General features: G+C 36.6%; 1 protein-coding gene across 1 annotated transcript in view; it reads left to right on the top strand.

Moving 5' to 3' along the window:
* Positions 1-25,627, top strand: part of Ptp52F (Protein tyrosine phosphatase 52F) — a 2,268,497-nt gene that overhangs the window by 2,056,397 nt on the left and 186,473 nt on the right. Inside the window, exons 8-9 of the mRNA XM_067773018.1 lie at positions 1,536-1,853; positions 1,907-2,245. Of these exons, the coding sequence (XP_067629119.1) occupies positions 1,536-1,853; positions 1,907-2,245 (657 nt within the window). The remainder of the gene's footprint in view (positions 1-1,535; positions 1,854-1,906; positions 2,246-25,627) is intronic.

Here is a 25,627-nt window from a genome sequence, read left to right as displayed (position 1 = left end):
CAGGCGGAGGCATACGCTTATGTGTCGATTACAAAATAGGAGTAAATGAGCGTTTAGTAGACAAACACAGTCCGATAAGGATACACGTATATAGAGTTGCCATACAACATTTCTCAGTCTCTTTCACCTTCCCTCTAGTTCTTCCCATTTTCTTCCATCCTTTATTCCCAGTCCCAGCCGCAGTTCCTTTCCCAGTGCCAGGTTTAGTTCCAGTCCCACACCCAGCGGGTCCCTGGTGCATTTTCCGGAAATGAAATGGTAGTAAATAAATAAAATAAATGTAAGGCACGATAAGCTCAGAAGAGATTTTGGCCCGAGTTTCTCTTCCAATTTGCGTCGTGCTCCTCTTGATTTTTTCCTACAAATTGGCGGGACGGGACCTACTTGTTTTATGCCGACTCCAAGCGGCATCTGCAAGGCAGATGAGTTTTCACAGAGAGCTTTTCATGGCAGAAATAAACTCGGAGTGCTTGCCAAACACTTCCGAGGGGCTACCCCGCTTAGAAAAATGTCTTCTAATTGAAAAAACTTGTTTCTAAAATGTTGATGTTGTTTTTCAATGGGCGTGAACCCAGTATCTCCGGTGTAGATGGCTGAGCACTCTACCATCACACCATGGTGGCCGCTAGTAAATGGCAGTAAATACTAAACTAAATAAAGGGCAACTTGTGTACCGAATTTCAGGCAAATCGAACAATGAGTAGAATTTGTTCGAATAGATCGGTTCCTGGTTCACTTTCCAGAATAAAGGCTCGTTAATACTAATCTAGGCAAAGGGCTACCCATATACCAGATTTCAGGCAAATTGAACTATGAATAGAATTTTTTCGAATAGATCGGTGGTGCCTGGTCTCCTTCCCGAAAAGAATTTTTCTCTCCGTTGGAACCCTTCTCGTACTTTAAGAAATATTGTAACAAAAGTGATAGGGAAATCCGTCCAACCGCTCTCGAGTTTTGCGCTTGGCAATGGATTTAGCGACTCATTTTCATATTATAGATTAAGCCGTTCGTTATACATACTTTTTTGCAGGTTTCCCAAGTGGAATATAATAAGGAATGTTCTAAAAATTTACCGTGCAAAATTTCACTCTAATTTGATAACTCTTAGAACAGCCACGTTTTATTTGACATTTTTTTAAAACCATATGCATTCAGGGGGCAACAGTTAGAGAATTTGGTAAAATGATATAGATAATTTAAGCATACTGTACAAAACATCAATCGAAAACTTGATAAGACGATACGAAATTTGTATGAAAAAAAGTTGATTCGTCTGATTCAGAACAGCTTATTTTTAGATCATTATTTATTATATCTGTCCGATAAAGCAAACTTTTTTAGCGGACAGCTTACGTGGTACAATGGTAAAAGCCGGTACTCCCCAGCCTTGTGTAATATTGTTTGTAGTGTTTTCGCCGGTACTCGGAACTTGCTGCCAATATCCAAGCATTACATGTATGCTCAATACCACCTTCTACCCGCAAATTTATTATAAAATAATAACATTTATCAATATAATATGATATATATTACAGATCCAACCTCGCCAAAAAATGTAGTACTTAAATCACGTACGAATGCCTCACTACAATTTGAATGGAGTTTACCGACATATACCAATGGAAATATAAAATTATATTCTCTATACTTCCAATATGTTGGACCTACATATTTCGTACCCCTTAGTTGCCCAGTTTTATCAGCGAGTGCTCTCCCCCGTGAAACTACCAGTTTGCAACATACATTTCAAGGTTTGATCCCATATACATCATATAGTGTTCAAGTTGCAGCCCAAAATGAATACGGTGTGGGGTATTATGGCGAACCACTGGTTGTTGAAACTGGACCGTGGAGTAAGTTATGTTGTATCGATTCAAATTGTATATTTCTTAATAAAAATTATTAGTATCAGATCCCCCTGAAGAGCTCTATGCAATGACATTTGGTCCATATCCTATCGAGAATATTTATCGAGCTCATGTTATAATAACTTGGAAAATACCATGCAAAACAAATGGCGATATTCTCACGTTCTTACTTAATTTTAAGGGTCAACGCGCTGAAGAAATAAATCACAGTTTTAGCCGTTTCGTATTTCCCCTATATGACAGTAATGGACTAGTAACATACAACGAAACACATTTGAAGGCTGATTATGACTACATGGTGGAACTAGCTATTATTGTAAAGAACATAAACAGTAGTAGCACATGCAGAACAGTACATTTCAGGTCACCAGCTGCAAGTAAGTATACACTTTTCAATTTGTACTAACCAACTTGTAACGAAGCTTTCCTTCACCCCCAGTGAAGAAGCACACTAATTGCTGCGGTATCTTCGCCGTGACCTAGGTTCGTTAATAATAAATTTGTATTGCGGGCCACCTCGTTTTCACTCAATAACTGAGTTTATTGATAAACTCTTTAATACTATAGAATAAGGTATAAAATATGTATGTGTTACATTTAATTCGATCTTTAATTTGCTATTAGTAGCGGTTTAACGGCCCCCTCATGTCCCGTTAGCGCGGGCGTAATGTGGTATAGTCAGCGACTGCGCTACTCCTGCGGCGGATTACATCGATATGTCTATAATAATAATAATAATACTAATAATAATAATAATAATAATATACCCAACGGACTAATACCTTCCAAAGCCCGCCCAATCGACACGAGGGGCGAATCCGCATGACGCGCGGATTTTTTTTTTGCCGAGTTCTTGATAGGCGGATGTATGCTAAGCGTCCAGATCTAAAACTGCTCAGTTACAGAATAAAAATCATCAGCTGAGTATTATATACATAACAGTTGAAAATTATACAGATAGTAAATTGTTAAACAAATTAACGCTTTTAGGCATTTGACGATTTTATATATATATATATATATATTTTTATTTTGTTACGAGTTAGGATAGGATAGGACAGTTTTCCTTATAGTAAAAAGTGAATCCGTTATATCAAATGAATTCGAATGAGAGTTAAAATCATGACACAAACGCCGAAAAGATTCTTCTAATTCGAAATTAGCTCTGCACTGCCTCGAAAGAAGAGGTTTCTAAATGGGCTAAATGTCGACCATTTTGAACATCCAGGTCAATGGCACTACGCTGCCGACTGTCCTACACCCCAAAATCTTGGGTGTAATATTTGATCAGGATTTAAATTTTGGTTAGCATGCAGCCGTAATTATCTCGAAAATCCGGAGCCGTAATAAAATCCTCAAATCTCTTGCTGGCAGTACTTGGGGGAAAAAACAAAGAAACACTGATTACCACTTACAAAGCAATTGGCCAGTCGATTGCATGCTACGCGTCCCCTATATGGTAGCCAAGCCTAAAAATTACTCACTGGAAGAAGCTACAGGCCTGCTAAAATATTGCTCTCAGAACCGCCACGGTCTGTCTTCTTATATCCCCAGAACACCATCTACATAATTAGGCGAAAAAACTCCCATCAGGGAGAGAAATGAGATGCTAACCAAACAGTTCCTGTTGAATACCCATAAACCTGGGCATCCCAACAGACATCTGATTGATTAGCCAACACAGCTCAGGGGATAAAGGAGTCATCTCCGTAAGCATTATGAATAAATGCGGCACCTGAGAACTCAGCCGTATGAAGCAAAAAACACAAGCAAGTCCTCAGTGAATTCCACAAACAGGCGTCGGAGCTCGTTCTAAAAACACAGTACCCAAAACTTGCGGAAGAGGAACGCACACTCCCCAGGGAAACGCGAGTCACTCTAGCTCAACTTCGATCTGGATACTGTAACAGGTTAAATTCTTACCTATCCAAAATAAACCCCGACATACTAAATGTATTCCCTGCTTGCAATGTGTCCCCACATGACACCATCCATCTCTTTAATTGTAATGCGGAACCAACGCCTCTACTAAATAAGCTGCGAATAAAAGGTGTGTTTTGAAGTTTAAGTATAAATTGTCTTTATTTAAATACTAGCAGAACCGGCAGACGTTGTTCTGCCCTAAACTTGGTCTATCTGCATACATTTTAATAAGCCTTTTCCGTCTAACTCTGCCCTCTACACTTTTTCCTAATCTTTTTATTCACTCCTCCCTCCTTATTTTTTCGCTTCATCTACCTCCATCTTCGTCTCATTCTATCTCTTTTTCAGTCTCCTTCTCCCTCTCTCTTTTCTCTTCTCTCAAGTTTTTCTCATTCTTCTTCATATCTTATTGCCAGTCCCAGAGGGTGGTATGTATATTGTTCCAGTCCCATTCTGAGTCTCAGTCGTAGTCCCACTCCGAGTCTCAGTCTCAGTCCCAGTCCTAGTCCTAATCCCAGTCCAAGTTAGTCTCTGGTCTACTTCCCGGAAAAAAAAAATTTATATACCAAATTTCAGGCAAATCGAATTGGAAGTATGGAAACAGGTATGTGAGTATTGTTAATTCATGTCTTTATTTCGGCTTCGCATGCATATTTATGAGTTTTGCAGGTTGATGCGACTAAATCGAATATCACAATGAAAATTACTTTAAAAACCTCAGCAACAGCTTTTGGTTGATATCCATAATACACACATTCTAGGGGTATCCGGGTCCACGTTTTGGCCTATATCTCGAGACCCTAGTCACCAATAGGTATGAAAACTACCCTGTCCTAAAGCAGTCATCAACAGCTTCAATTTGATACCCGTAATGTAAAAACACTATCTAGGCGTTCACGGGCCTTCGTTTTCGCCTATATCTCGAGACCCCAGTCACCCAGTGGTATGAAAATGACCCTCCTCTAAAGCACTCATCAGCAGCTTTCATTTGTTATCCATATTCTATAAACACATTCTAGGGGTACCCTGGTCCACGTTTTGGCCTATATCTCGAGACCCTAGTCACCCAGGGGTATGAAAATTACCCTCCACTAAAGGACTCACCAACAGCTTTCATTTGTTATCCATATTCTATAAACACATTCTAGGGGTACCCGGGTCCACGTTTTGGCTTATATATCGAGACCGTAGTCACCCAGGGGTATGAAAGTTACCCTCTACTAAAGCACTCATGAGCAGCTTTCATTTGATATCCATATTATATAAACATATTCTAGGGGTACCCGGGTCCACGTTTTGTCCTATATCTCGAGACCCTGTGCGTCGATCCTGAATTGTTTTGCTGCAAACCTCACGGAGCCCGAGGCCTTTCCACCGAATGCAAAACCGTGGAAATCGGTTTGCGCGTTCTGGAGTTATAGCGTCAGGAAGGAAAACCCGACTTATTTTTTTATTATAGATTGTCAGCTTATTTATATTAAATTGTTGTAAACATATTCTTACATACATATTTACATTGAACTTTTCATACTTACTTATTCTAAAGATATTCTTACATACATATTTACTTTAAACATATTTGATTTTTGTGTTGATTTGTGTCGTCTGTGGGAAATGAAGTATCAGCAAATTTGCCTAAATGCAAATTTGGTTTCGTCGCGCGGTGCACACACATCTGTATTAAATCGTGGGAAATGCGCTGCCAGCAACAATTAGAAAGTCCACCGCTTTGTGTTGATTAAACCTTAGACTCATTTTGTCACAGCGTAGCACATTAAGTGGTTTACCCGTTTGGCACTGAAATTGTTGGCTGTTTTCATTACATCTCCCTTTTTTTCAGAATGCTTATGCATTTGCATAAATGTAAATAAATTAATTCTATATTTCTATATTATTATTTTCTTATTGTTTATGATATCGCTTTTTTCTATGTTATTGGAAAATTTTTGCTTATCATTATTTCCTATACTAGACGGGATTAGAGTGTAATTATTTTTACTATCGACATTTTTATCTTTATAAGTTATTAATAAAATTATTTTTCCTGTTGATATTTTCTATTCTACAGGGCCCTATATATCTACTATCTATTTATCTAGATGCAAAAAAAATCCTATTATCTAAAATTATGACCTATCTAAAAGGCGAGGTTTTCCTAGATGAAAACGGTTAAACAAAGTTTTTGTATTGGTAGTCCATTTCAAATTTAAATTAAAACGTATAGAATAAGGTAATGGTTACAGTCATCATTGAATGGAAATTGATATTGTTCTAAAAGCGGGATCTCTGAGCGTATTATATACAGTAGATTGGGTAGATTCAGTTGATGCTACGGCAAGAAGTAGTTAAATAGTGATAAGTGGTTAAACCAAATGCAAAAATTTTTCATATCTTTTCTTCTACCATATTTCATATTTTCCGGCAATATTTTTATTAGATCTTATGTGTCATGCGGTTTCTGGGTGGCCTTCCCAGATGGGATCGTCATGAATTTATGAAGAATTTCTTTAATTTTCGTCGACATTTGTAACATGCATAATCTCTGGGGTTAATGCAAATATTAGATCTTTGAGAGCCTATTTTATATTATTTAAATTTGCTTACTCGAGTATTACTATTCATTAACAATCAATTTGTCCCAAAGGACAACTGTGTTTTTATTTTACAAGTCCTAGATTCACGGCTTTTTCAGCCTGATCGAATATTGTCCTAAGTCAATAACTTCCTCAACAATCCGGTTGCTTGTATTTATTATGCTAAAAATTTTCTATCCTTTTGGATGAAAACGAGCACAGCATGTCTAATTGCAAATTTATTTATTTATTAAGCGCTTTATTTATAATAAGGTTTGTGACTCTAAGTTTCTTCATTACCGTTGGTAATAGTGTTATTGGCTGTTTTTTGTTTTCTTCTTTTAGAGTTTTTACCTCTCATCCTAAATTTTAGCGGCCGCCGTGGTGTGATGGTAGCGTGCTCCGCCTACCACACCGTATGCCCTGGGTTCGCACCCCGGACAAAGCAACATCAAAATTTTAGAAATAAGGTTTTTCAATTAGAAGAAATTTTTTCTTAGCGGGGTTTCCCCTCGGCAGTGTTTGGCAAGCGCTCCGGGTGTATTTCTGCCATGAAAAGCTCTCAGTGAAAACTCATCTGCCTTGCAGATGCCGTTCGTAGTCGGCATAAAACATGTAGGTCCGGTCCGGCCAATTTGTAGGGAAAAAAAAGAGGAGCACGACGCAAATTGGAAGAGAAGCTCGGCCTTAGATCTATTCGGAGGTTATCGTGCCTTACATTTATTTTTTTTTTTTTTGTTACTTATATCTGAGTTGTGCAGAGATGCATGAGCATCTAAAAATGTGAAGCAAATTCTTGGTTTCCTATTGAACTTAAGCAGCGCTGATAAAGCTGTTCCAAGAAAATTTATTGTTGATTGAGGCATTTTGAAGGTCATTGCTTGGAAATTGATTTTAAATAATAGGGTTTTAAAGTTGATATTTACATTTTATTCAAATTTATTTGGCATTTTGGTTAAAATAAGGTTTTAAACACGCTCGTGAATGCCTTTAGCTGTCTAAATTTATTTTGTATATAATTTTTGTGCATCATAGCTATTGCGATGATCAATAGTATAATATCTTGCCAGCGAGGACACGAATTTGTCTATAACGCGCGACTGCTATTAGTTGGCCATTTAATTTTTGTATCGTTATTTAATGACTCAACTATTATTGTGAGATTTTTTACTACCGTTTCTGCCTTTATATTTATAGTTTTATTAATACACTTGTAAGATTTTTCTCCTATCGTTTTTTCTTCTATGAGTAGTAGTATAACGATATCTTCCCATTTGTCTATTGGGGATGGTAGATAATAAAAATTTGTTAAACTTTATCTAAACCATCGGCGCGACTTTCATATCGCTTTTTTCAGGAATCTAGTATGGGTTGAATAGACCTTCAGAAACAAATTAATGCAACTAACTACACAGATGATTAGAAGCATGACCTTAATGGTATCTAGAGCCTCAGTATGGTCTATTAGTTGGACTGAGTTTACAACGTTTGCCGTTGGTTTTTTTTTTTTAATTTTGATTCTTGGCCTCCCATCGTAAAACTATGAAAAATTTTGTTTTGTTTTTTTTTTTTTTTTTTTGTCTTAATTTTTAATTTATTCATGTGTTGTCCTTTGTAAGGGACCTGGTCCACTGAATCAGGATTGAATCGAGTTTTCCCCTAATTCTCCTATATAGGACCTAGTCCGAGATGAGGTATGGATTTGAGTATTGTCTTAGCTCTCCAGCCGCATTTGGCCATACATTAAAATGCCCGCTTTTATTACTGAATAAAGAAAAACACGTGGTTTAAGTCTGTAGTCAAGAATACTTTATTTTGGCTCATCGCCAGCTTTTATAAGTTTACAATCAAATTCTTAATTCTAATCATTCATAAAAAACTGCTTACTTGCTAAATTGAATTTGGAGCATTTTTCGTAATCGAGATCCGTTTGAAATACATACAAATACTTAATTGCTAATTGTTTCTAAAACGCTATTAGTAAGTGTATCACTTGCAATGCGATCACACATTGCTAAGCTATGTCAAATGCAATTGACACATCAAACCTGTTGACTCAGCGACATGTATTGCGTGCATTAGCGTGGTCAGGCACACTGCACCCTAGCCCTTAAAAAAATGTAAATTAATTGTAGTTTCTTAAAATATAGATTAATTTATATTCGGTTATATCTTAAAAAAATAAAATAAATGTAAGGCGCGATAACCTCTGAAGAGATCTAAGGCCGAGCTTCTCTTTCAATTTGCGTCGTGCTCCTCTTGATTTTCCCTACAAATTGGCCGGACGGGACCTACATGTTTTATGCCGACTCCGAACGGCATCTGCAAAGCAGATGAGTTTTCACTGAGAGCTTTTCATGGCAGAAATACACCCGGAGTGCTTGCCAAACACTGCCGAGGGGCGACCCCGCTTAGAAAAATTTTCTTCTAATTGAAAAATCTTATTTCTAAAATTTTGATGTTGCTTTGCCCGGGAGTTGAACCCAGGGCATAGGGTGTGATAGGCGGAGCACGCTACCATCACACCACGGTGGTAAATTATTTATGTAAAGATATAGAAAATTCTAAGTAAATTATTATTATGGTGAATTATTTATGTAAATATATAGAGAAAAATTATTTGTGTAAATAATTTAAAAAAAATTGTTTTTTGTTGTTACTCACTCCTATCTTTACCTAGATTATTATTATGTACAGTTATTTCCTGTTTTTTCTTTACAATTGTTATATTTGACCCATTTTGTCTAATTATTTTATAGGGTCCTTAAAATGGTACTTCCAATTTTCTTTTGTTGCCTACTTTCAAGTAAATATAATCATTCACTATAAAGTTTGCTTTGCTTACTTTGTTTTTCTTTAGCTCTTACTTTGCTTTCTTGCAAATTAGCAGCATTGTCATGCGCATATCTAAGCTTTAGCTTTAATTCATTCAAATAATTGTATATGTTGTACACATTTTCTTTGGTGCTTATAGTTTACCAAATACAAGCTCAAAGGGGGAATATTTCGTTGACGTGTGTGGTGTCGAATTGTAAGAGTACATATATTATGGAATGAGCTCGTCCCAATTATCCATGCTTTTTAGTGTCATTAGATACTAATTTAATACTCTGTGATTTCGTTCAATTGAACCTAGCGTCTCATGATGAAATGGAGTTGAATGCACTTTATTTATTTTTAATTATTTGCATATATTCTTTAGCAACTCATTTGTGAATTCTGTGCCTTTGTCAATTTTTATTTTTCGCATACATCCATACTTCAAAATAAACTGTTCGACAATTGCCTTTGCAACTGTTATTGCGTCTTTTGTTTCAAGGGGAATTATGACGTCAAACTTTGTAAGCTCACACTGCAATGTCAGCATATAACGGAAATTTTTGGATGATCGAAGCGGTCCGACCCTGTCAATCACGATTTTCTCAAAAGACGTTGTTGGGGTGTCAGTGACATTGTATTCTTCTTTTGTTTATCGTGTTACTTTTGCTTTTGCTCATTGTTTGTAGTTATTAACGTGTTTTACTATCATTTGCCTCATGTTTTTCCACACGTATTTTTGCTTAATTTTTGCTAGCATTCTTCTCATGCCGCTGTGGCCACAATGAATTGAGTTGGGGTAGTCCCTTATTATTTTGTGCATTACTTTTTGTGACTCAATTCTTTTTCGCGGTTCGTATGGGATTATATCCAGGTAATTATTTATATCTCCATGTTTCTGTAGCTCATTGAACATGGCTTTGAATTCAGTTATGCTTATTTTGTCATATATTTGACTATTCTTTGCAAACGATAACTTCTTTAAGCCTTTATTGCTGGCTTTCTCTAATAGCTTCCTCAAAATCGCTTCAATATTCAATACTGAGTTGTTTCTATATTCTATAATTGTGATATCGTTAGGCTTCGTGCTTTGATTATTCCTATGTCTGAACTCAAGACGTTTTACGCCCCTTATATCAGAAATTGATGTGCATTCCCAAATATGTAGGTGATCAGTCTGCAAATTTGTGTTCAAAGTTCCCATATTCTGTGACCTTTTTGAATCTTCTTCTTTTTTCTTTGAAGTTTGCAGATTCTTCTTCATTGCCCTGGTTACAATGTTTGTTCTGTGCTTTGGAATCATCTCTTTCAGCTTTTCTATGTTAAGCTGAATTCGTGAGAGTGCATCAACATTAGTGTTCATTTTGCCTTGCTTATGTACAACGTCAAAGTCGTAGTCCATTAAATCGACTTGTATTCTCGTCATTATTGTGTGTGAACAAGGTTACCAATGGCCTGTGGTCTGTGCATACGGTGAATTTTGTGCCATATAGATAAGGCCTAAAATGAATTATACCCCAATCAATTGCCCATAACTCCTTTTCTATTACTGACTTGTTCAATTCATGTTTGTTTAGGGATCTACTTGCATATGCAATAGGTCTATCTTTCCCAACTTCACCTTGTGATAGTACCGCTCCTAGGGCAAAGTTGGCATCAGCAGTTAGTATAAACCGTTTTGAGAAGTCAGGATAAGAAAAATCGGTGGAGAGAGCAGTTTGTCTTTCAATGTGTGGAAGGCTTTCTCTTGTTCGCTGTTCCAGGAGAATGGTTGGTTCTTCTTTATAAGGTGATCAGTGGTCGTGCTATTTCTGCAAAATTCTTTATAAATCGTCTGTAGTGATTACAGAATGCTACAAAACTTCTTACTTTATCGGCGTTTCTCGGTTTAGGATAGTTTTCAACTACACTTTGTTTGCTGGGATCAGTTGTTACGCCTTTATTAGTGATTAGTTGGCCCAAGTATGTGACTTTTGTTTTCAAAAATTTGCATTTTTGCAGGATTGAGTTTCAGGTTATATTTAATCAATCTTGCTAACACTTTTTCCAAATTTTTGTTGTGCTCATGCAGGTTCTTCCCAAATATTATTACGTCATCTACATAGAGAAATGTCGAGCCATTAAGTCCACTGAGCGCAATCGACAACATTCTCTGGAAACTATTTGTCGGGATTTTCAATCCGAATGGCAACCTTTTGAATTGGTAGTGTTCTTTGCTTGTTGAAAAACTTGTTAGCTTTTTTGAAACATTGTCCAACGGAATTTGGTGAAATGAACTTGTCATGTCTAATGTGCTGGAGTATTGCGCTCTCTTGAGCTTGTCCATAACTTCATCCAACCGGGTTATTGGAAATTTATCATCCACGAACTTTTTGTTTAATGATCTAAAATCCACCACTAATCGCCACTTTTTTTCTTCCGTGCTACCCTTTTTTCGAACGGCTAGCAGAGGTGAATTATAAGGGATAGTAGAATGTTCGATAACATCATCCTTTAGCAACTTGTCAACTTCTTGATCGATCACCTGTAGTTGAACGTGAGGCATTCTGTAGTTTTTAATGTATACAGGTGTTCTATCACTGAGCACAATGTGTTGCTTGTAGAAGTTGTTGGTAGTTAAGTTTTCTTCCTCTGAGTGAAACACATGTTGATATTTTTTGCATATTTGCAATATGGCATTCTTGTCACTATTCGACTCGTTGTCTAATGCTAGTTCATCCCTCAACGTCATAAACCTCGTTTAATTTTTCGTATGGCAATTTCGTTTTCCATAATTGTAATGATTAATTTTTACATGGTAATGTGATTTGGCTGTCATTCAGTTGAAGTGTTAGGACATTCGTTTCGTAGTCAATTTTACATTTATAATTCATTAGGAAGTCTCTGCCTAGGATTCCATCTGCCTCTAATTTGCTTATGTGATGCAGAATGTAGAATTTGTATTTTATTTTATGATCTTGGCAATTGATATCAATTTCAATTGCTTTACTTGCAGTCATTGTGCAATTTGAGATGCCTTTTATTTTGCAAAGTGAGTTTATTGTGCCGACATTCTTTGGAACAACTTTCTCTTTTATCACCGAGATAGCAGCTCCAGAGTCTACCAGCAGTGCTCCTATCTTCGCATTTACCTTGGCTTTTATGAAGTTTGTAGTGGTTCCTTCCCCTAGGCATCCTATGATCTTTGGTTTTGTAATTTCGAGTCCCGAGGATATATGAATTTTCCTTGCCCAAACAATATGTTTTGATTTTTTCTATTGTAGTTTCTGTTATTGAAATTATTGCTTTTGGGTCTGAAGGTGCTTTTATTATATGGGCTGGTGGTTATTTCACTTGCTATACGGATTGCTTCTATGAGCTTCTTTGGTCTCGCCGCTGCGACTATTGTCTTGTGCGGCTCTGCCAGCCCGTTTTTGACGGCCGTTAGACCAATTTGGTCGTTTAATTTAACGATTATTTCCCTGTGTTCACTCCCTTGCTCAGATATTTGTATTTCATTCAAGGAAGCTATTAAATTTTGTATGCGAGAAGCAAAGGTGAGGATTGTCTGAGAACCCTGCAGAGTTCTAGTGATTCCTGGATGTAACCCAAAGCCGGTATTGTTTGATCGGAATGCTCCTTAAGTTGCTTTCAGCGTTTCCAAGTTGTGAGGTTTTACTTCCGCCAAGATTTTATTTTTCACCTGTTCTGCCAATTTTGTGGCTAGCACGAATTTGATAAGGATCTTTTTTTGAGCTTGATCCGCAAGGTTATCATGGTAGAATTCAATCAACCCTAAGAAATTGTTGAGCTCTTTAAAGTCCACATTAAATGTTGGGATGAATTTAGTGGCTGTTACCAGATCAAAATTTGACATCGTTTCTGCATTCGCTAGTGTTTTAACAATCGGTTTATTACCCCTTTTGATGGTAAATCTCGAACGTATTCTTCGTTAAGCGAACTTGCCCATGAGCTTTTCAGTACTCATTCACAATGACAATTCTAACTAAAACTTTCAAAAAGTTTCTATACCTAATTTTCATTTTCCGGATATCTGAACGTCCTTAGAAGTTCCGATTCCTAGTTTTCGTTGGGCTCCTGGCAGGATCCCCATGTAAAGGACCTGGTCCACTGAATCAGGATTGAATCAAGTGTTTCACCTAATTCTCCTATATAGGACCTAGTCCGAGATGAGGTATGGATTTGAGTACTGTCTTAGCTCTCCAGTTGCATTTGTCCAAGCATTAAAATGCCCGCTTTGATTGAGGGGATGTGTGGAATAACGGTATAAGTCGAGTTACACCGTTTTCCCAGAAATCAACTAAATAAAAAGGGCACGATTACATACATATACCATATTAATCTTAGAAAATAATTGTGATATTTAAACAAAGATATTAGCTTCATTAATGGAAAAACGGTATAACTCTTTAAGAAAATTTTGCAGTAGTGAAGCACCGAAATGGTATGAAAATATATTCAATGTCATAGACCAGAAAGAACTGAAAAATAAAAGAATTGAAGTGGTTTCAAAAACGACTAAGCATACAGATAACTCCATTGTTAAAAATAGAAAAAAAGGTTAAAAATGATAAAAGTAGTAAAAAAAATATTGCTAAAAATAACAAAAAGAAATAACAAATAGTTATAAGCATTTCTAAATAACAGAAGACAATGTATTTAACAATGGTTATTAATGTATCTACTATTTTGTTTAATAAAGTATTTCAATCAAAATATTTGACATTCGATCTTTGGAATAACGGTATAACTCAACAAAAAATAAATCATCCATTTTCTAAAAAAATTATGTATGTATACAATTTATTATTTTTTCTTATCAAAGAATCATACTATCTAAAATCTTACCAAGTAGGATTATTATAAATTTATTTTTACCTGTATTGTTAAGTTTTTTTTCACTTTTCTCAAAAGCTTGATTTTTGAGTTATACCGTTATTACACACATCCCCTCAATTGCTAATTGTTTCTATAACGCCATTAGTAAGTGTGTCACTTGCAATGCGATCACACATTGCTAATCTATGTCAAATGCAATTGAGACATCAAACCTGTTGACTCAGCGATGTGTATCGCGTGCATTAGCGTGGTCAGGTATACTACACATTATATTATTCAGTTCTTCCTAAATAATTGACTTCGAATCTATATATCTCTTCAGCTGCTGTTGCTATTAGGTTTCTTACATTCCATATGGTTCCCTAGACATATCAATATCTTTCCACCATTTTTTCAACCATACTAATGTTGTTTCGTCATCTTCGATTTCTATTTCATTTTTAAGGTCCCCAAGTGGGCCCTTTACATAAGTCCTAGCCTTCCTAACTTTTTCCATGTTATTTAAAATCAATATTTTTATGTATATATTTTTTTTACACCCTAATGATTAAAAAAAAAATTTTTTAAGCAGATATTAAAAACTTTTGCTACTGGTTGAGCAGCCGTGAGGCTGCCAAAATTAAGCTAATTAGACTTATTAAATGCTGCCAGTCGAAATAGTTGCAGATTTTTATGTAGTTTGACTTTTTGTTGTTGTTGCTATTTGAAAATTATAGCCCGCCTGTCGGGAAAATTATAGCTCTTTTCATAAATGTCCGGATGTTATAGGATCAAAATGTTATTCCACTTCTCCTATGCGCGAATTATGCTGCCAGTCATGTTGTTTATTCCATCCTTTTTATGCTCTAACCGACTTCATTAATTTCTTCTCAATTATCTAGTACCTCATCACCACTGGACATTTCTGGCTGTCTAAGGACGTAGATTTGTGTTTAGCACCAACTTCCTTTGCTGTGACTCCTTTTGTATACCAATTCAAACGTTATTATGTCGTTATGTAGATAATGCCTTTGGCTGAATATTGCTGGTGCCGCTGGCTGTTCTCCGCCTTGCCTTTTACTTTCTTCCTTTCCGTCTACAGCTGCTGTTGTTGTTGTTGTAGCGATAAGGTTGCTCCCCAAAGTCTTTGGGGAGTGTTATCGATGTAATGATCCTTTGCCGGATACAGATCCGGTACGCTCCGGTACCACAGCACCATTAAGGTGCTTGCCCGACCATCTCGGGAACGATTTATGTCCGGCCATGCCCTCCCTCCCCACACCAAAGTTCCATGAGGATCTTGGGGTCGCCAGAGCCTCGTCTGTTAGTGGAACAGAATTCGCCGCGGACAGGTGAGGTTGACAATTGGGTTTGGAGAAGCTATATATTAGGCTGGCTACCTGAAGGCTTGCGCTACACAGCCCCTCGAATCTGGTATTTTAGTCGTCTCTTACGACAGGCATACCTACCGCGGGAATATTCTGACCCCATGACTGCTGCTCGCACAGTTCCTTTTACTTTAATTCATGAATAATTCATGAGTAAATTTAGAAAACTATTGTGTTTGGCAAATTCGTTTCCTTATAGGGCTTGGCTGAATAATCACTCAACAGAATCTCCTGGCAGGATCGCCATATAAAAGGTGCAAATAAAAGGTGTGGTTTGAAGTTTAAGTATGAAATGTCTTTATTCAAATAGTGTCAGCTTATTTATACTAAATTATTCTAAACATATTCTTACATACATATTTATTTTAGACTTTACATACTTACTTATTCTAAACATATTCTTACATACATATTTACTTTAAACATACATACATAAATATCTACATACAAATAGACACAAATATATCCCTCATATTTGTGTAGATTTGTGTCGTCTGTGGGAAATGCAGTATCAGCAAATTTTCCTAAATGCAAATTTGGTTTAGTCGCGCGGTGCATACACATCTGTATTAAATCGTTGGAATTACATATCAGCAACAATTAGAAATGCACCGCTTTGTGTTGGTTAAAGCATATACTCATTTTTTCACAGGGTAGCACATTAAGTGGTTTACCCGTTTGGCATTGAAATTTTTGGGTGTTTACACTACATTACACCCCTCACATTATGGCCCACCCCTGTTGAAACAGCAAGTTTCCTCGTACTCCCGTTAGAGGATATTGATGAGAATTTCTGATCGGTCGCACCTATAGGATGGGGCGAAGCACTCCTACAGCAACTACAACAACAAGAGGTTTGTAATGTATGTACGCTCGTGATGGGACATTGAAGTTTACTTCGTTCAAAAGATAGGGGCTAGAAATTAGTCCATTCAGTAGTTTGTCCATAAATAATACGCCTAGCATTTCTCTACGAGTAGCGAGAGTTGGAAGATTGATAAGCTTTAACCGACTAGTATAAGTTGGAAAATTACACCCAGAGTCCCATTGAAAATTCCTTAAAGAAAAAAGTAAAAATTGCTTCTGGATTAACTCAAGCCTATCTGCACGAACTTGATATCGCGGATTCCAGATCCGTATTCTAGTATCGGTATAATTAATGTGTTAAAAAGGGCATAGCTTACATTAAATTCCTTAGACCATCTCTTCACGAATGATAGAGCCTTCTTGGCATTAGTCGCAAAAAGAAGGTTGAAACTAAGTTTAGCATCCATCGTGACTCCCAGGTCAAGAAAATAATTTACTGATACAAAACATAAATTCTCAATTACGTAAGAGGCTGCTGGCGAAGATCTCCGAGAGAGGCACATGAATTTGCATATATAGATGTTCAGCGGCATTGAATTCGCGTTGCAACAAGCAACTAAGCTGTTTAAATATGCCTGAAGCAAGGGACGTTCTTCAATAGACGCATAGGACCTAAAAAGTTTTACATCATCAGCATACGTTAAAATTTTGGAATATTTTATTGTGGTACAGATATCATTAATAAATGGCAAAACAGAATTGGAGCGAGATGACTGCCCTTTTGGACGCCAGAGGGAACATTAATGACATCTAAACGAGTATTTTTAAAAATTACTTGTAGCGTTCTACCGCAGAGATACGAAGGTATCCACTGGGTAAGACCAGGTTGAAAGCCAAATCGATCCAGCTTGTGGAAAAGCAAAGAGTGGCAAACTTTGTCAAGTGCTTTACTGAAATCAGTGCAAAACACATCAGTGTGAAGATTTTCTCCAAATCCATTAGAAACATGAGTTGTGAATTCAATTAGATTAGTAATGGTAGATTTGCCTTCACAGAATCCATGTTGAGAGTCTGCAATCAATATAGAAATGGAAAATGTTAGCTGATTGGTAACATTGGTTTCAAATACCTTTGGGATGGCAGACAGTTTTGTAATTCCTCGATAATTTTCTACACATGAACTACTGCCGTTTTTAGAAAAAATTCCTTCCAAGCAGCAGGAAAAAGACCATGTTCTAAGGACATGTTGAATAAATCAGTTAGGGGCTGATGAATGTGTTCAGCGCATTTTTTGAAAAAACATGTGGGAATTAAGTTAGGACCATATTTATAAGATTTCTTCAAAGACCTTAAATATGTAAAAAACTCTTCTAGAGGTATTGCCGGAATATTAATTACCTTACGTGAGTTAAGTTGATACGTGTATTCACAAGGCAAAAAAATTAATTCAGCGAAATAGTAAGATTTGAAAAATTGTGTAAAGATGTTAGCAATATCTTGATCGTCGTCATTACGGTATTTCATACCAGAAGGAAACCCTTTAACCCTACATTTAGAGTTCGCGAAATCATAGAAAGCTTTCAGATTGCAAATTATTTTCTTTTTCATCGCACAGAGATAGGTATTGTAACACTTTTTATTTAATTCAAAATATTTACGACGCAATATAGAGTACTTCAAGTAGTCGGAGTGTGAACCCGTCTTCTTGTACTGCACGAAGGAACATATTTTTAAAAATTTCAGACCTTTGGTGTACTATATTTCGACTAGTTCAGTGGAAATACGTTTACGTTTAGGTACATGTCTTTCCAGAATAGCGTGAATGATGGCATTGAAATCAGAAACGTTTTTCTCAGTAACTGCACCGTATTTGGGCCAAACTACTGTAGATCAAATTTTGTTAAGTTTATTAAAATTAGCCTTCGCGAATTCGAGTCTAAAACTAGAGTCGTTTTCTGTGGTAGTGCAACTCCGAGAACTTTCTTCCAATTCGAAAACTTCCAGCGAAGAATGGAAAGGGTCCTCAGGTACAGTAAGGGGTTCACCCCTCCTTAGAATGGATTTTGATGTATGATCACCAAATACCAAATCATGTACCCTCCCGGACATGTTGGAACTATATTTATCTGTCTTAGACAAAGTTCAGTTATTTCGATGCTGGACAATTTTGAAGAAACTGGTACAATACCATGGTCGGATGTGGTCCATGATACATGCGGAGGATTAAAGTCAGCCAAGACAATCATCGAATCAATATGCTTCAACATTTAATTGATGTCTTTCAGTAACGAAATATGATTCATATTCATAGATATAGCAAATGGAAATATAGGTAAAACCTTTTCCCAGCTGGATTTTAATGCACTTAAATTCCGTAGCTTCTGTAACAAGTAAACGGCGAGCAACCATTCAAGATTGCGGATGTGTTTATTTTTCGCTCCGCGATTTTTGTACTATTTCTGATATTATGGCAAATGTTAATAATTATAATTATAATTAGTGCACTATTCTTTACCTGAGATAGTGACTCTTGTTTCAATTTAATTACTCTTAAGATTTTATTCAAAAGAAAACACAATATTATAAATAAAATAAATTAATAAATAATAAATTATTCAAAATGCCCTGCGAATACTAAGAGTTGATCGCAATAAACCGAAAATATTGTGTGCAAAGTGCAATGACCTTTTTCATTTGCAATGTGTTAACATGTTATCAGATGATCTTGATTTTCTCATCTCTTCAAAGAAACCATTCTTTTGAAGTTTGCTTTTTGCGCTCATTAATTGTCGATAAAAATAATATAATCTCCTCACTAACTACCGAAATAAAAGACAGGCATACTGTTGTTGTTTCCTGTGCTAGGGAACGCGAATCAACTCGCAAAGAAAAACAAAAAGTTAAACAGTCAACTTCTAATAAGAAAAACAATATGATTGGCTTAGCTGCAAAAGCAAAAAACAGCAACAACGACTCTGCTGCAAAAGCTAAACAAATCGCGAGTATAGAAAAGCCTGAATCTGATACAGCAACAAAGCAGTCAGAACCTATGATAGAAGCTGAATCTCTTACTCCAATCAATCGCTGCTAAGGAGAAACCTATTCTCATTGACAACAACAATGTTACACTATCTGTTGAACCAGCTAATATGATGATGATAGCATTGTTATTATTGATAAACCTGACACACAAAGTGATGAACCTACTGATGCAAAGTTGGTGGAAGGTTTGAATAAAAAGAAAGCAGGTAAAAATCAAAGCACTGAGAAGGACAAATCCGACATAAATACCGCCGCATCTCCGTCTTCCACTGCGTCAGCTGTTAATGGAACTAATGCTGAAGTTACCATTGCGAATGTCAACAACAATCATCAATTCGAATGTAAGCACTGAGCTTAGGGTTGCTAAGACTAAGTGGCTTATTGCGTAGGTTTTGCCATCCATTACAGAGGACAATATTATTGAATACGTCTCTAAATATTCTAGGATACGAAGAGAGTTGCTTTCTTCTTACGGGCTTATCAGGAAAGGTACTGCTGTTGAATCATTGAAACGAATTACATTCAAACTTGGTGTTCCCAATTTTTTGGTTTGTTGAGCTTTGGCCTGCCGGTGTGTCGGTTTGTCCGAAAAAGGTGCGAACCGAAGACATAGTCCCTAGATCTTACTAAGAAATTAGTAGATCTATTAATAACTCAAAATCGAGTTATGCGCTTTATTATCAAAATGCTTACTAAATCGCCACAATTCTATTGTAACGTTAGTTCACACGAGTATGATATATTAGCTCTATCAGAGACCCGGTTGAATGAAAATTTTTCATCTAACGAATTTTTTGACAGCTATTATAACGTATTTCGTAATGATCAGTGCCCGAACGCCACCGGTCTTGAGAGAGATGATGGTGTTTTAATTGCTATTAGAGCAGATCTATGTAGTAAAGTAATTACTAATGTAAGCGTTAAGTTTAATGACAATAAAACAATAATAATCGTTTTGTCTTATGTTCCGCCAAGTAGTGAAATTGCTGTCTATCGAAAACATTTAGATAATGTGAATAGTGTCATAAGTACTGCTAATCCATCTGATGAGATTATAAATCTAGGCGACTTTAACTTAAGTAATGTCACCTTGTCAAGTGGCTGTAATTACCCGCAAATATCAGATCCGATATCGATGTGCTTGTTGTTAGCATTTTGTTCTCGTATGGCTTAAGAATATCTTGCCTGGAGTGTCTATCTCCTATCTTGGAAAACAGTTGACATCACAATGCTTGGTTGCAAATTTCGAGTTTTATAGCTTTGATAAAAACCTAGCTGCAAATATTTCAGAATATAATTATTTCGAGGCTGATGCTCCAGCGATAAACGAGTTTCTCCTCGACACTGTTTGGTCCTTCTTGGACTCCGTTAATGGGCCTGAGGCTTCTTATGAACTCTTAAAGCAAAGGCTTTTATTAGCAGTCTCGAATTGTGTTCCGCGAACACGGAAAATTCTGAACAATAGGCCACCCTGGTTCAATACTAAACTTAATAATATTAAAAATAAAAAACGTAAAGCGCTTAAGAAATATAAAAGGAGCAGGAGTGAATCCGATCGTCTTACCTTTGTCAGGCTTAAATCGACTTTTAACTGTCTCAATAAGTTCTTGTTTAGACAATATATGAATAATCTGAATAAAAACTGAAGACGAATCCATCTAGTTTCTGGTCGGTTATTAATTTCAAAAGGCAGACTAATGGATTTCCGACGTGCATGGAATATGACGGTGTATCATTCAGTAATACGGTAGATATTTGTAACCTATTTGCCAAATTATTTCAGAAGGTATACTCAGATCCTACCTCTTCACCTAGTCCGACATTATATTCTAGTTTTCCGCGTCAAATATCTTGTTTTGATATTACAGCCGAAGATGTATTTCTGTCAATTTCAAAAATGAATAATTGTCCGAAATCAGAAAGCAAGGGATTTTCTCCGTTATTCTTCAAACTATGTTCAAATACAATTTCTGAACACCTGGAAATTTTTTTCCAGGGATGCTTGGACCATGAGATCTTTTTAGACTCTTGGAAGTTATGATCCATAAATCCGTTATTCAAGTCTGATGACCGCAATGATATTCGCAACTACAGACCTATTGTTAAGCAGAGTACTCTGGCAAAACTTTTCGATAGTATCCTTCAAAGCAAACTGTTTGACTGTACAGTCAAAGCTATTGTTGAGTGTCAGCATGGGTTTTTTCCTGGCAGGTCTACTTCTACCAAATTGGCTTTAGTCACTAGCCTAATTGTAGATGCCTTTGAGAACCATGTGCAACTAGACGTCATTTATACTGACTTCTCGAAAGCATTTGACAAGGTCGACCACTCTATACTATTGCAGAAACTGGTGATGTAGGGAGTGACCGGAAATTTGCTGAAGTTCTTCTCAAGGTTCTTATCGAATAGAAAGCTTTTGTGTCAATCGGATTCCACCAGTATACTGCTCTTATTAAAGCTTGGTCTGCCTCAAAAATTGATATTTGCTAAATGTTTAATGTTTGCAGACGACGTCAAACTCTTTCTAACCGTACGGGATATCTCTGACTGCATTAACTTGCAATATAATCGCGATTCTTTTAATGAATGGTGTACAAGTAATAACCTACTATTAAATACTAACAAATGCTGCGTGGTTTCCTATTCAAAAAAGGTCACTACCGCCTTTTTCAACTGCAAATTAAATGCTAGATCTTTAAACCGTTGTCGAGATATAAAAGGTCTGGGTGTAATTTTTGAAAACCAACTCTCTTTTTCTGGTCACGTCGACTTTATTATTTACAAATCGTTTTCAATGGTTGGGTTTATTAGACGTAATTCCAGTGACTTCAAGTATCCGATGACTTTGAAGGCACTTTTTACGGCATTGGTAAGAAGTCGTCTGGAATATTGCTCGATTATATGGAGTTCATTCTATGAAGGGAGCTGACATAAAATGGAGAGAGTTCAAAGAATTTTCACCAAAATTGCTTAGCGTATGCTTCACTGTCCCGATCGCCTCCCATCGTATATCAGCAGGCGTAAATTTCTCGGTATCCAGGCTTTGTATGGCCGTAGAACTTGTATTTCACTCATGCTTACCTAAAACGTTATCAACGGTAATATAAACTGCTCTGATATACCTAATTTATTCGTTCCATACATTCCACCACGTGATCTAAGGCACACCAGAATATTTGTTGAAGTAACTCATCGAACGAATTACGCGTTGAATGAACACATATCCAAGGCTTTACACCTAGTAAATCGATATAGTGGTCTTCTTAACTTTAATAATAGCATTTATAAATTTAAGCTTGAACTTTTCTCTATTTTGAACTAGTATGTAAGGAAGTTTGTACTTTTTAGACCGAAATAAATAAATAAATAAATAAAATGTATGTTAAAGGTCTAGATCTAAAATTGCTCAGTTACAGAAAAAAAATCATCAGCTAAATATTACATACATAACAGTTGAAAATTATACAGATAATAAATTGTTAAATAAATTAACGCTTTTAGGCATATGAAGATTATATATATATATATTTTTTTTTATTTTGTTACGAGTTAGGATAGGATAGGACAGTTTTCCTTATAGTAAAATGTGAATCCGTTGTATCAAATGAATTCGAAAGAGAGTTAGAATCATGACACAAACACCGAAAAGGTTCATTTAATTCGAAATTAGTTCTGCACTGCCTCAAAAGAAAAGGTTTCTAAATGGGTCCAAATGTCGACCATTTGAACATCCACGTCGATGGCAGTACGCTTCCGACTGCCCTACACCCCAAAATCTTGGGTGTGACGTTTGATCAGGATCTACATTTTGGTTAGCATGCAGCCACAATTGTATCGAAAATCCAGAGCCGCAATAAAAGCCTCAAATCTCTTGCTGGCAGTACTTGGGGAAGAAACGAAGAAACGCTCATTACCACTTACAAAGCAATTGGCCAGCCAATTGCATGCCACGCGTTCCCTATATGGTAGCCAAGCCTAAAAACTACTCACAGGAAGAAGCTACAGGCCTGCCAAAATACTGCTCTCAGAACCGCCACGGTCTGTCTTCTTGTGTCCCCAGAACACCTTCTACAGAAAGAGGCGAGAATATTTCCCATCAGGCAGAGAAATGAGATGCAAACCAAACAGTTCCTCTTGAATACCCAGAAACCTGGGCATCCTAACAGACATCTGATTGATGAGCCAATACCGCCCAGGGTCTTAAGGAGTCATCTCCGTAAGCTTTATGAGGAAATGCGGTGCCTGAGAACTCAGCCGAATGAAGCAAATAAACACAAGCAAGTCCCCAGTTAACTCCACAAACAGGCGTCGGACCTTTGTGCCGGGAATGGCCCGGCGAACCCAGTTCTAAAAGCACAGTACGCAAAACTTGCGGAAGAGGAACGTACACTCCCCAGGGAAACACGAGTCACTCTAGCTCAACTTCGATCTGGATACTGTAACAGGTTAAATTCTTACCTATCCAAAATCAACCCCGACATACTAAATGTATGCCCTGCTTGCAGTGTGTCCCCACATGACACCAAACATCTCATTAATTGCAATGTGGAACCAAAGCCTCTGCTATAAAAGGTGTGTTTTGAAGTTTAAGTATGAATTGTCTTTATTGAAATATTGTCAGCTTATTTATACAAAATTATTCTAAACATATTCTTACAAACATATTTACTTTAAACCTTGCATACTAATTCTAAACATATTCTTACATACATATTTACTTTAAACATACATACTTACATATTTACATACAAATCGACATAAATGTGCACCTTCATATTTGTGTTGATTTGTGTCGTCTGTGGGAAATGCAGTATCAGCAATGCCTAAATGCAAATCTGGTTTAGTCGCGCAGTGCACACACATCTGTATTAAATCGTGGGAATTGTGCTGTCATCAACAATTAGAAAATGCACCGCTTTGTGTTGATTGAAGCTTAGACTCATTTTGCCACAGGGTAGCACATTAAGTGGTTTAACCGTTTGGCATTGAAATTGTTGGTTGATTACACTACCTCCCCCTTTTTTTCAGAATGCTTATGCATTTGCATGAGCGTTCCATTTTAACTTACATTTTTATTTAGTTAAATGTCAATAAATTAATTCTATATTTTGTATTTTATGTTTACAAATTGAAAATTTACTTATTCTATTACCTAAAGCTATTTTTGTGTATTACTATTTTGCTTATCATTATTTCCTATTCTAGACGGCATTAAAGTGTAATTATTTTTACTATGGAAATTTTTATATATTTTATAAATTTTTATAGGTTTTTAATAAAATTATTTTTCCTATCGATATTTTCTATTCTACAGGGCCCTAAATATCTACATAAAAAAAAAATAAATGTAAGGCGCGATAACCTCCGAAGAGATCTAAGGCCGAGCTTCTCTTCCAATTTGCGTCGTGCTCCTCTTGATTTTCCCAACAAATTGACCGGACGGTACCTACATGTTTTATGCCGACTCCAAACGCCACCTGCGAGGCAGATGAGTTTTCGCTGAGAGCTTTTCATGGCAGAAATACACTCGGAGCGCTTCCCAAACAATGCCGAGGGGCGACCCCGCTTAGAAAAATTTTCTTCTAATTGAAAACCTTATTTCTAAAATTTTGATGTTGCTTTGCCCGGGGTGCGAACCAAGGGCATACGGTGTTGCAGGTAGAGCACGCTACTATCACACCACGGCGGCCGCCCTACACATCTACTATCTATTTATCTAGATGTAAAAAATCCTATTATCCAAAATTATATCCTCCCAAAAAGGCGAGGTTTTCCTAGATGAAAACGGTTAAACAAAGTTTTTGTTTTGGTAGTGCATTCCAAATTAAAATTAAATTGTACAGAATAAGGTAATGGTTACAGTCACAATTGGCTGAAAATTGACGTTGTTCTAAAAGCGGGATCTCTGGGCGTAGTATATACAGTAGATTGGGTAGATTGAGTTGCTTCTAGGGAAAGAAGTAGTTATATAGTGATAAGTCGTTAAACCAATGGGTACAGTGGATGTAAAAATATTTCATATCTTTTCTTCTACCATTTTTCATATTTTCCAGCAATATTTTAATTAGATCTTATGTGTCATGCCATTTCTGGGTGGCCTTACTAGATGGGATCGTCATGATATTTATGAAGAATCACTTACATTTTTGTCGACATTTGCCACATGCATAACTTCTGGGGTTGATGCAAATATTAGATCTTTGAGTGCCTATTTTATATTATTTAAATTTGCTTACTCGAGTATTACTATTAATTAACAACCAATTTGTTCCTAAGGACAACTGTCCTATATTGCCGGCATTTTTCAGCCTGGTCGAATATTGTCCTAAGTCAATAACTTCCTCAACAAAGCGGTTGCTTGTATTTATTATGCTTCAAATTTTCTATCCTT

The sequence above is a fragment of the Eurosta solidaginis genome, chromosome 3, assembly GCF_040869045.1.
Source record: "Eurosta solidaginis isolate ZX-2024a chromosome 3, ASM4086904v1, whole genome shotgun sequence".
NCBI classification, from domain to species: Eukaryota; Metazoa; Arthropoda; class Insecta; order Diptera; family Tephritidae; genus Eurosta; species Eurosta solidaginis.
The sequence above is the reverse complement of the archived record's forward strand: the minus strand, read 5'-3'. Positions and strand labels throughout refer to the sequence as shown.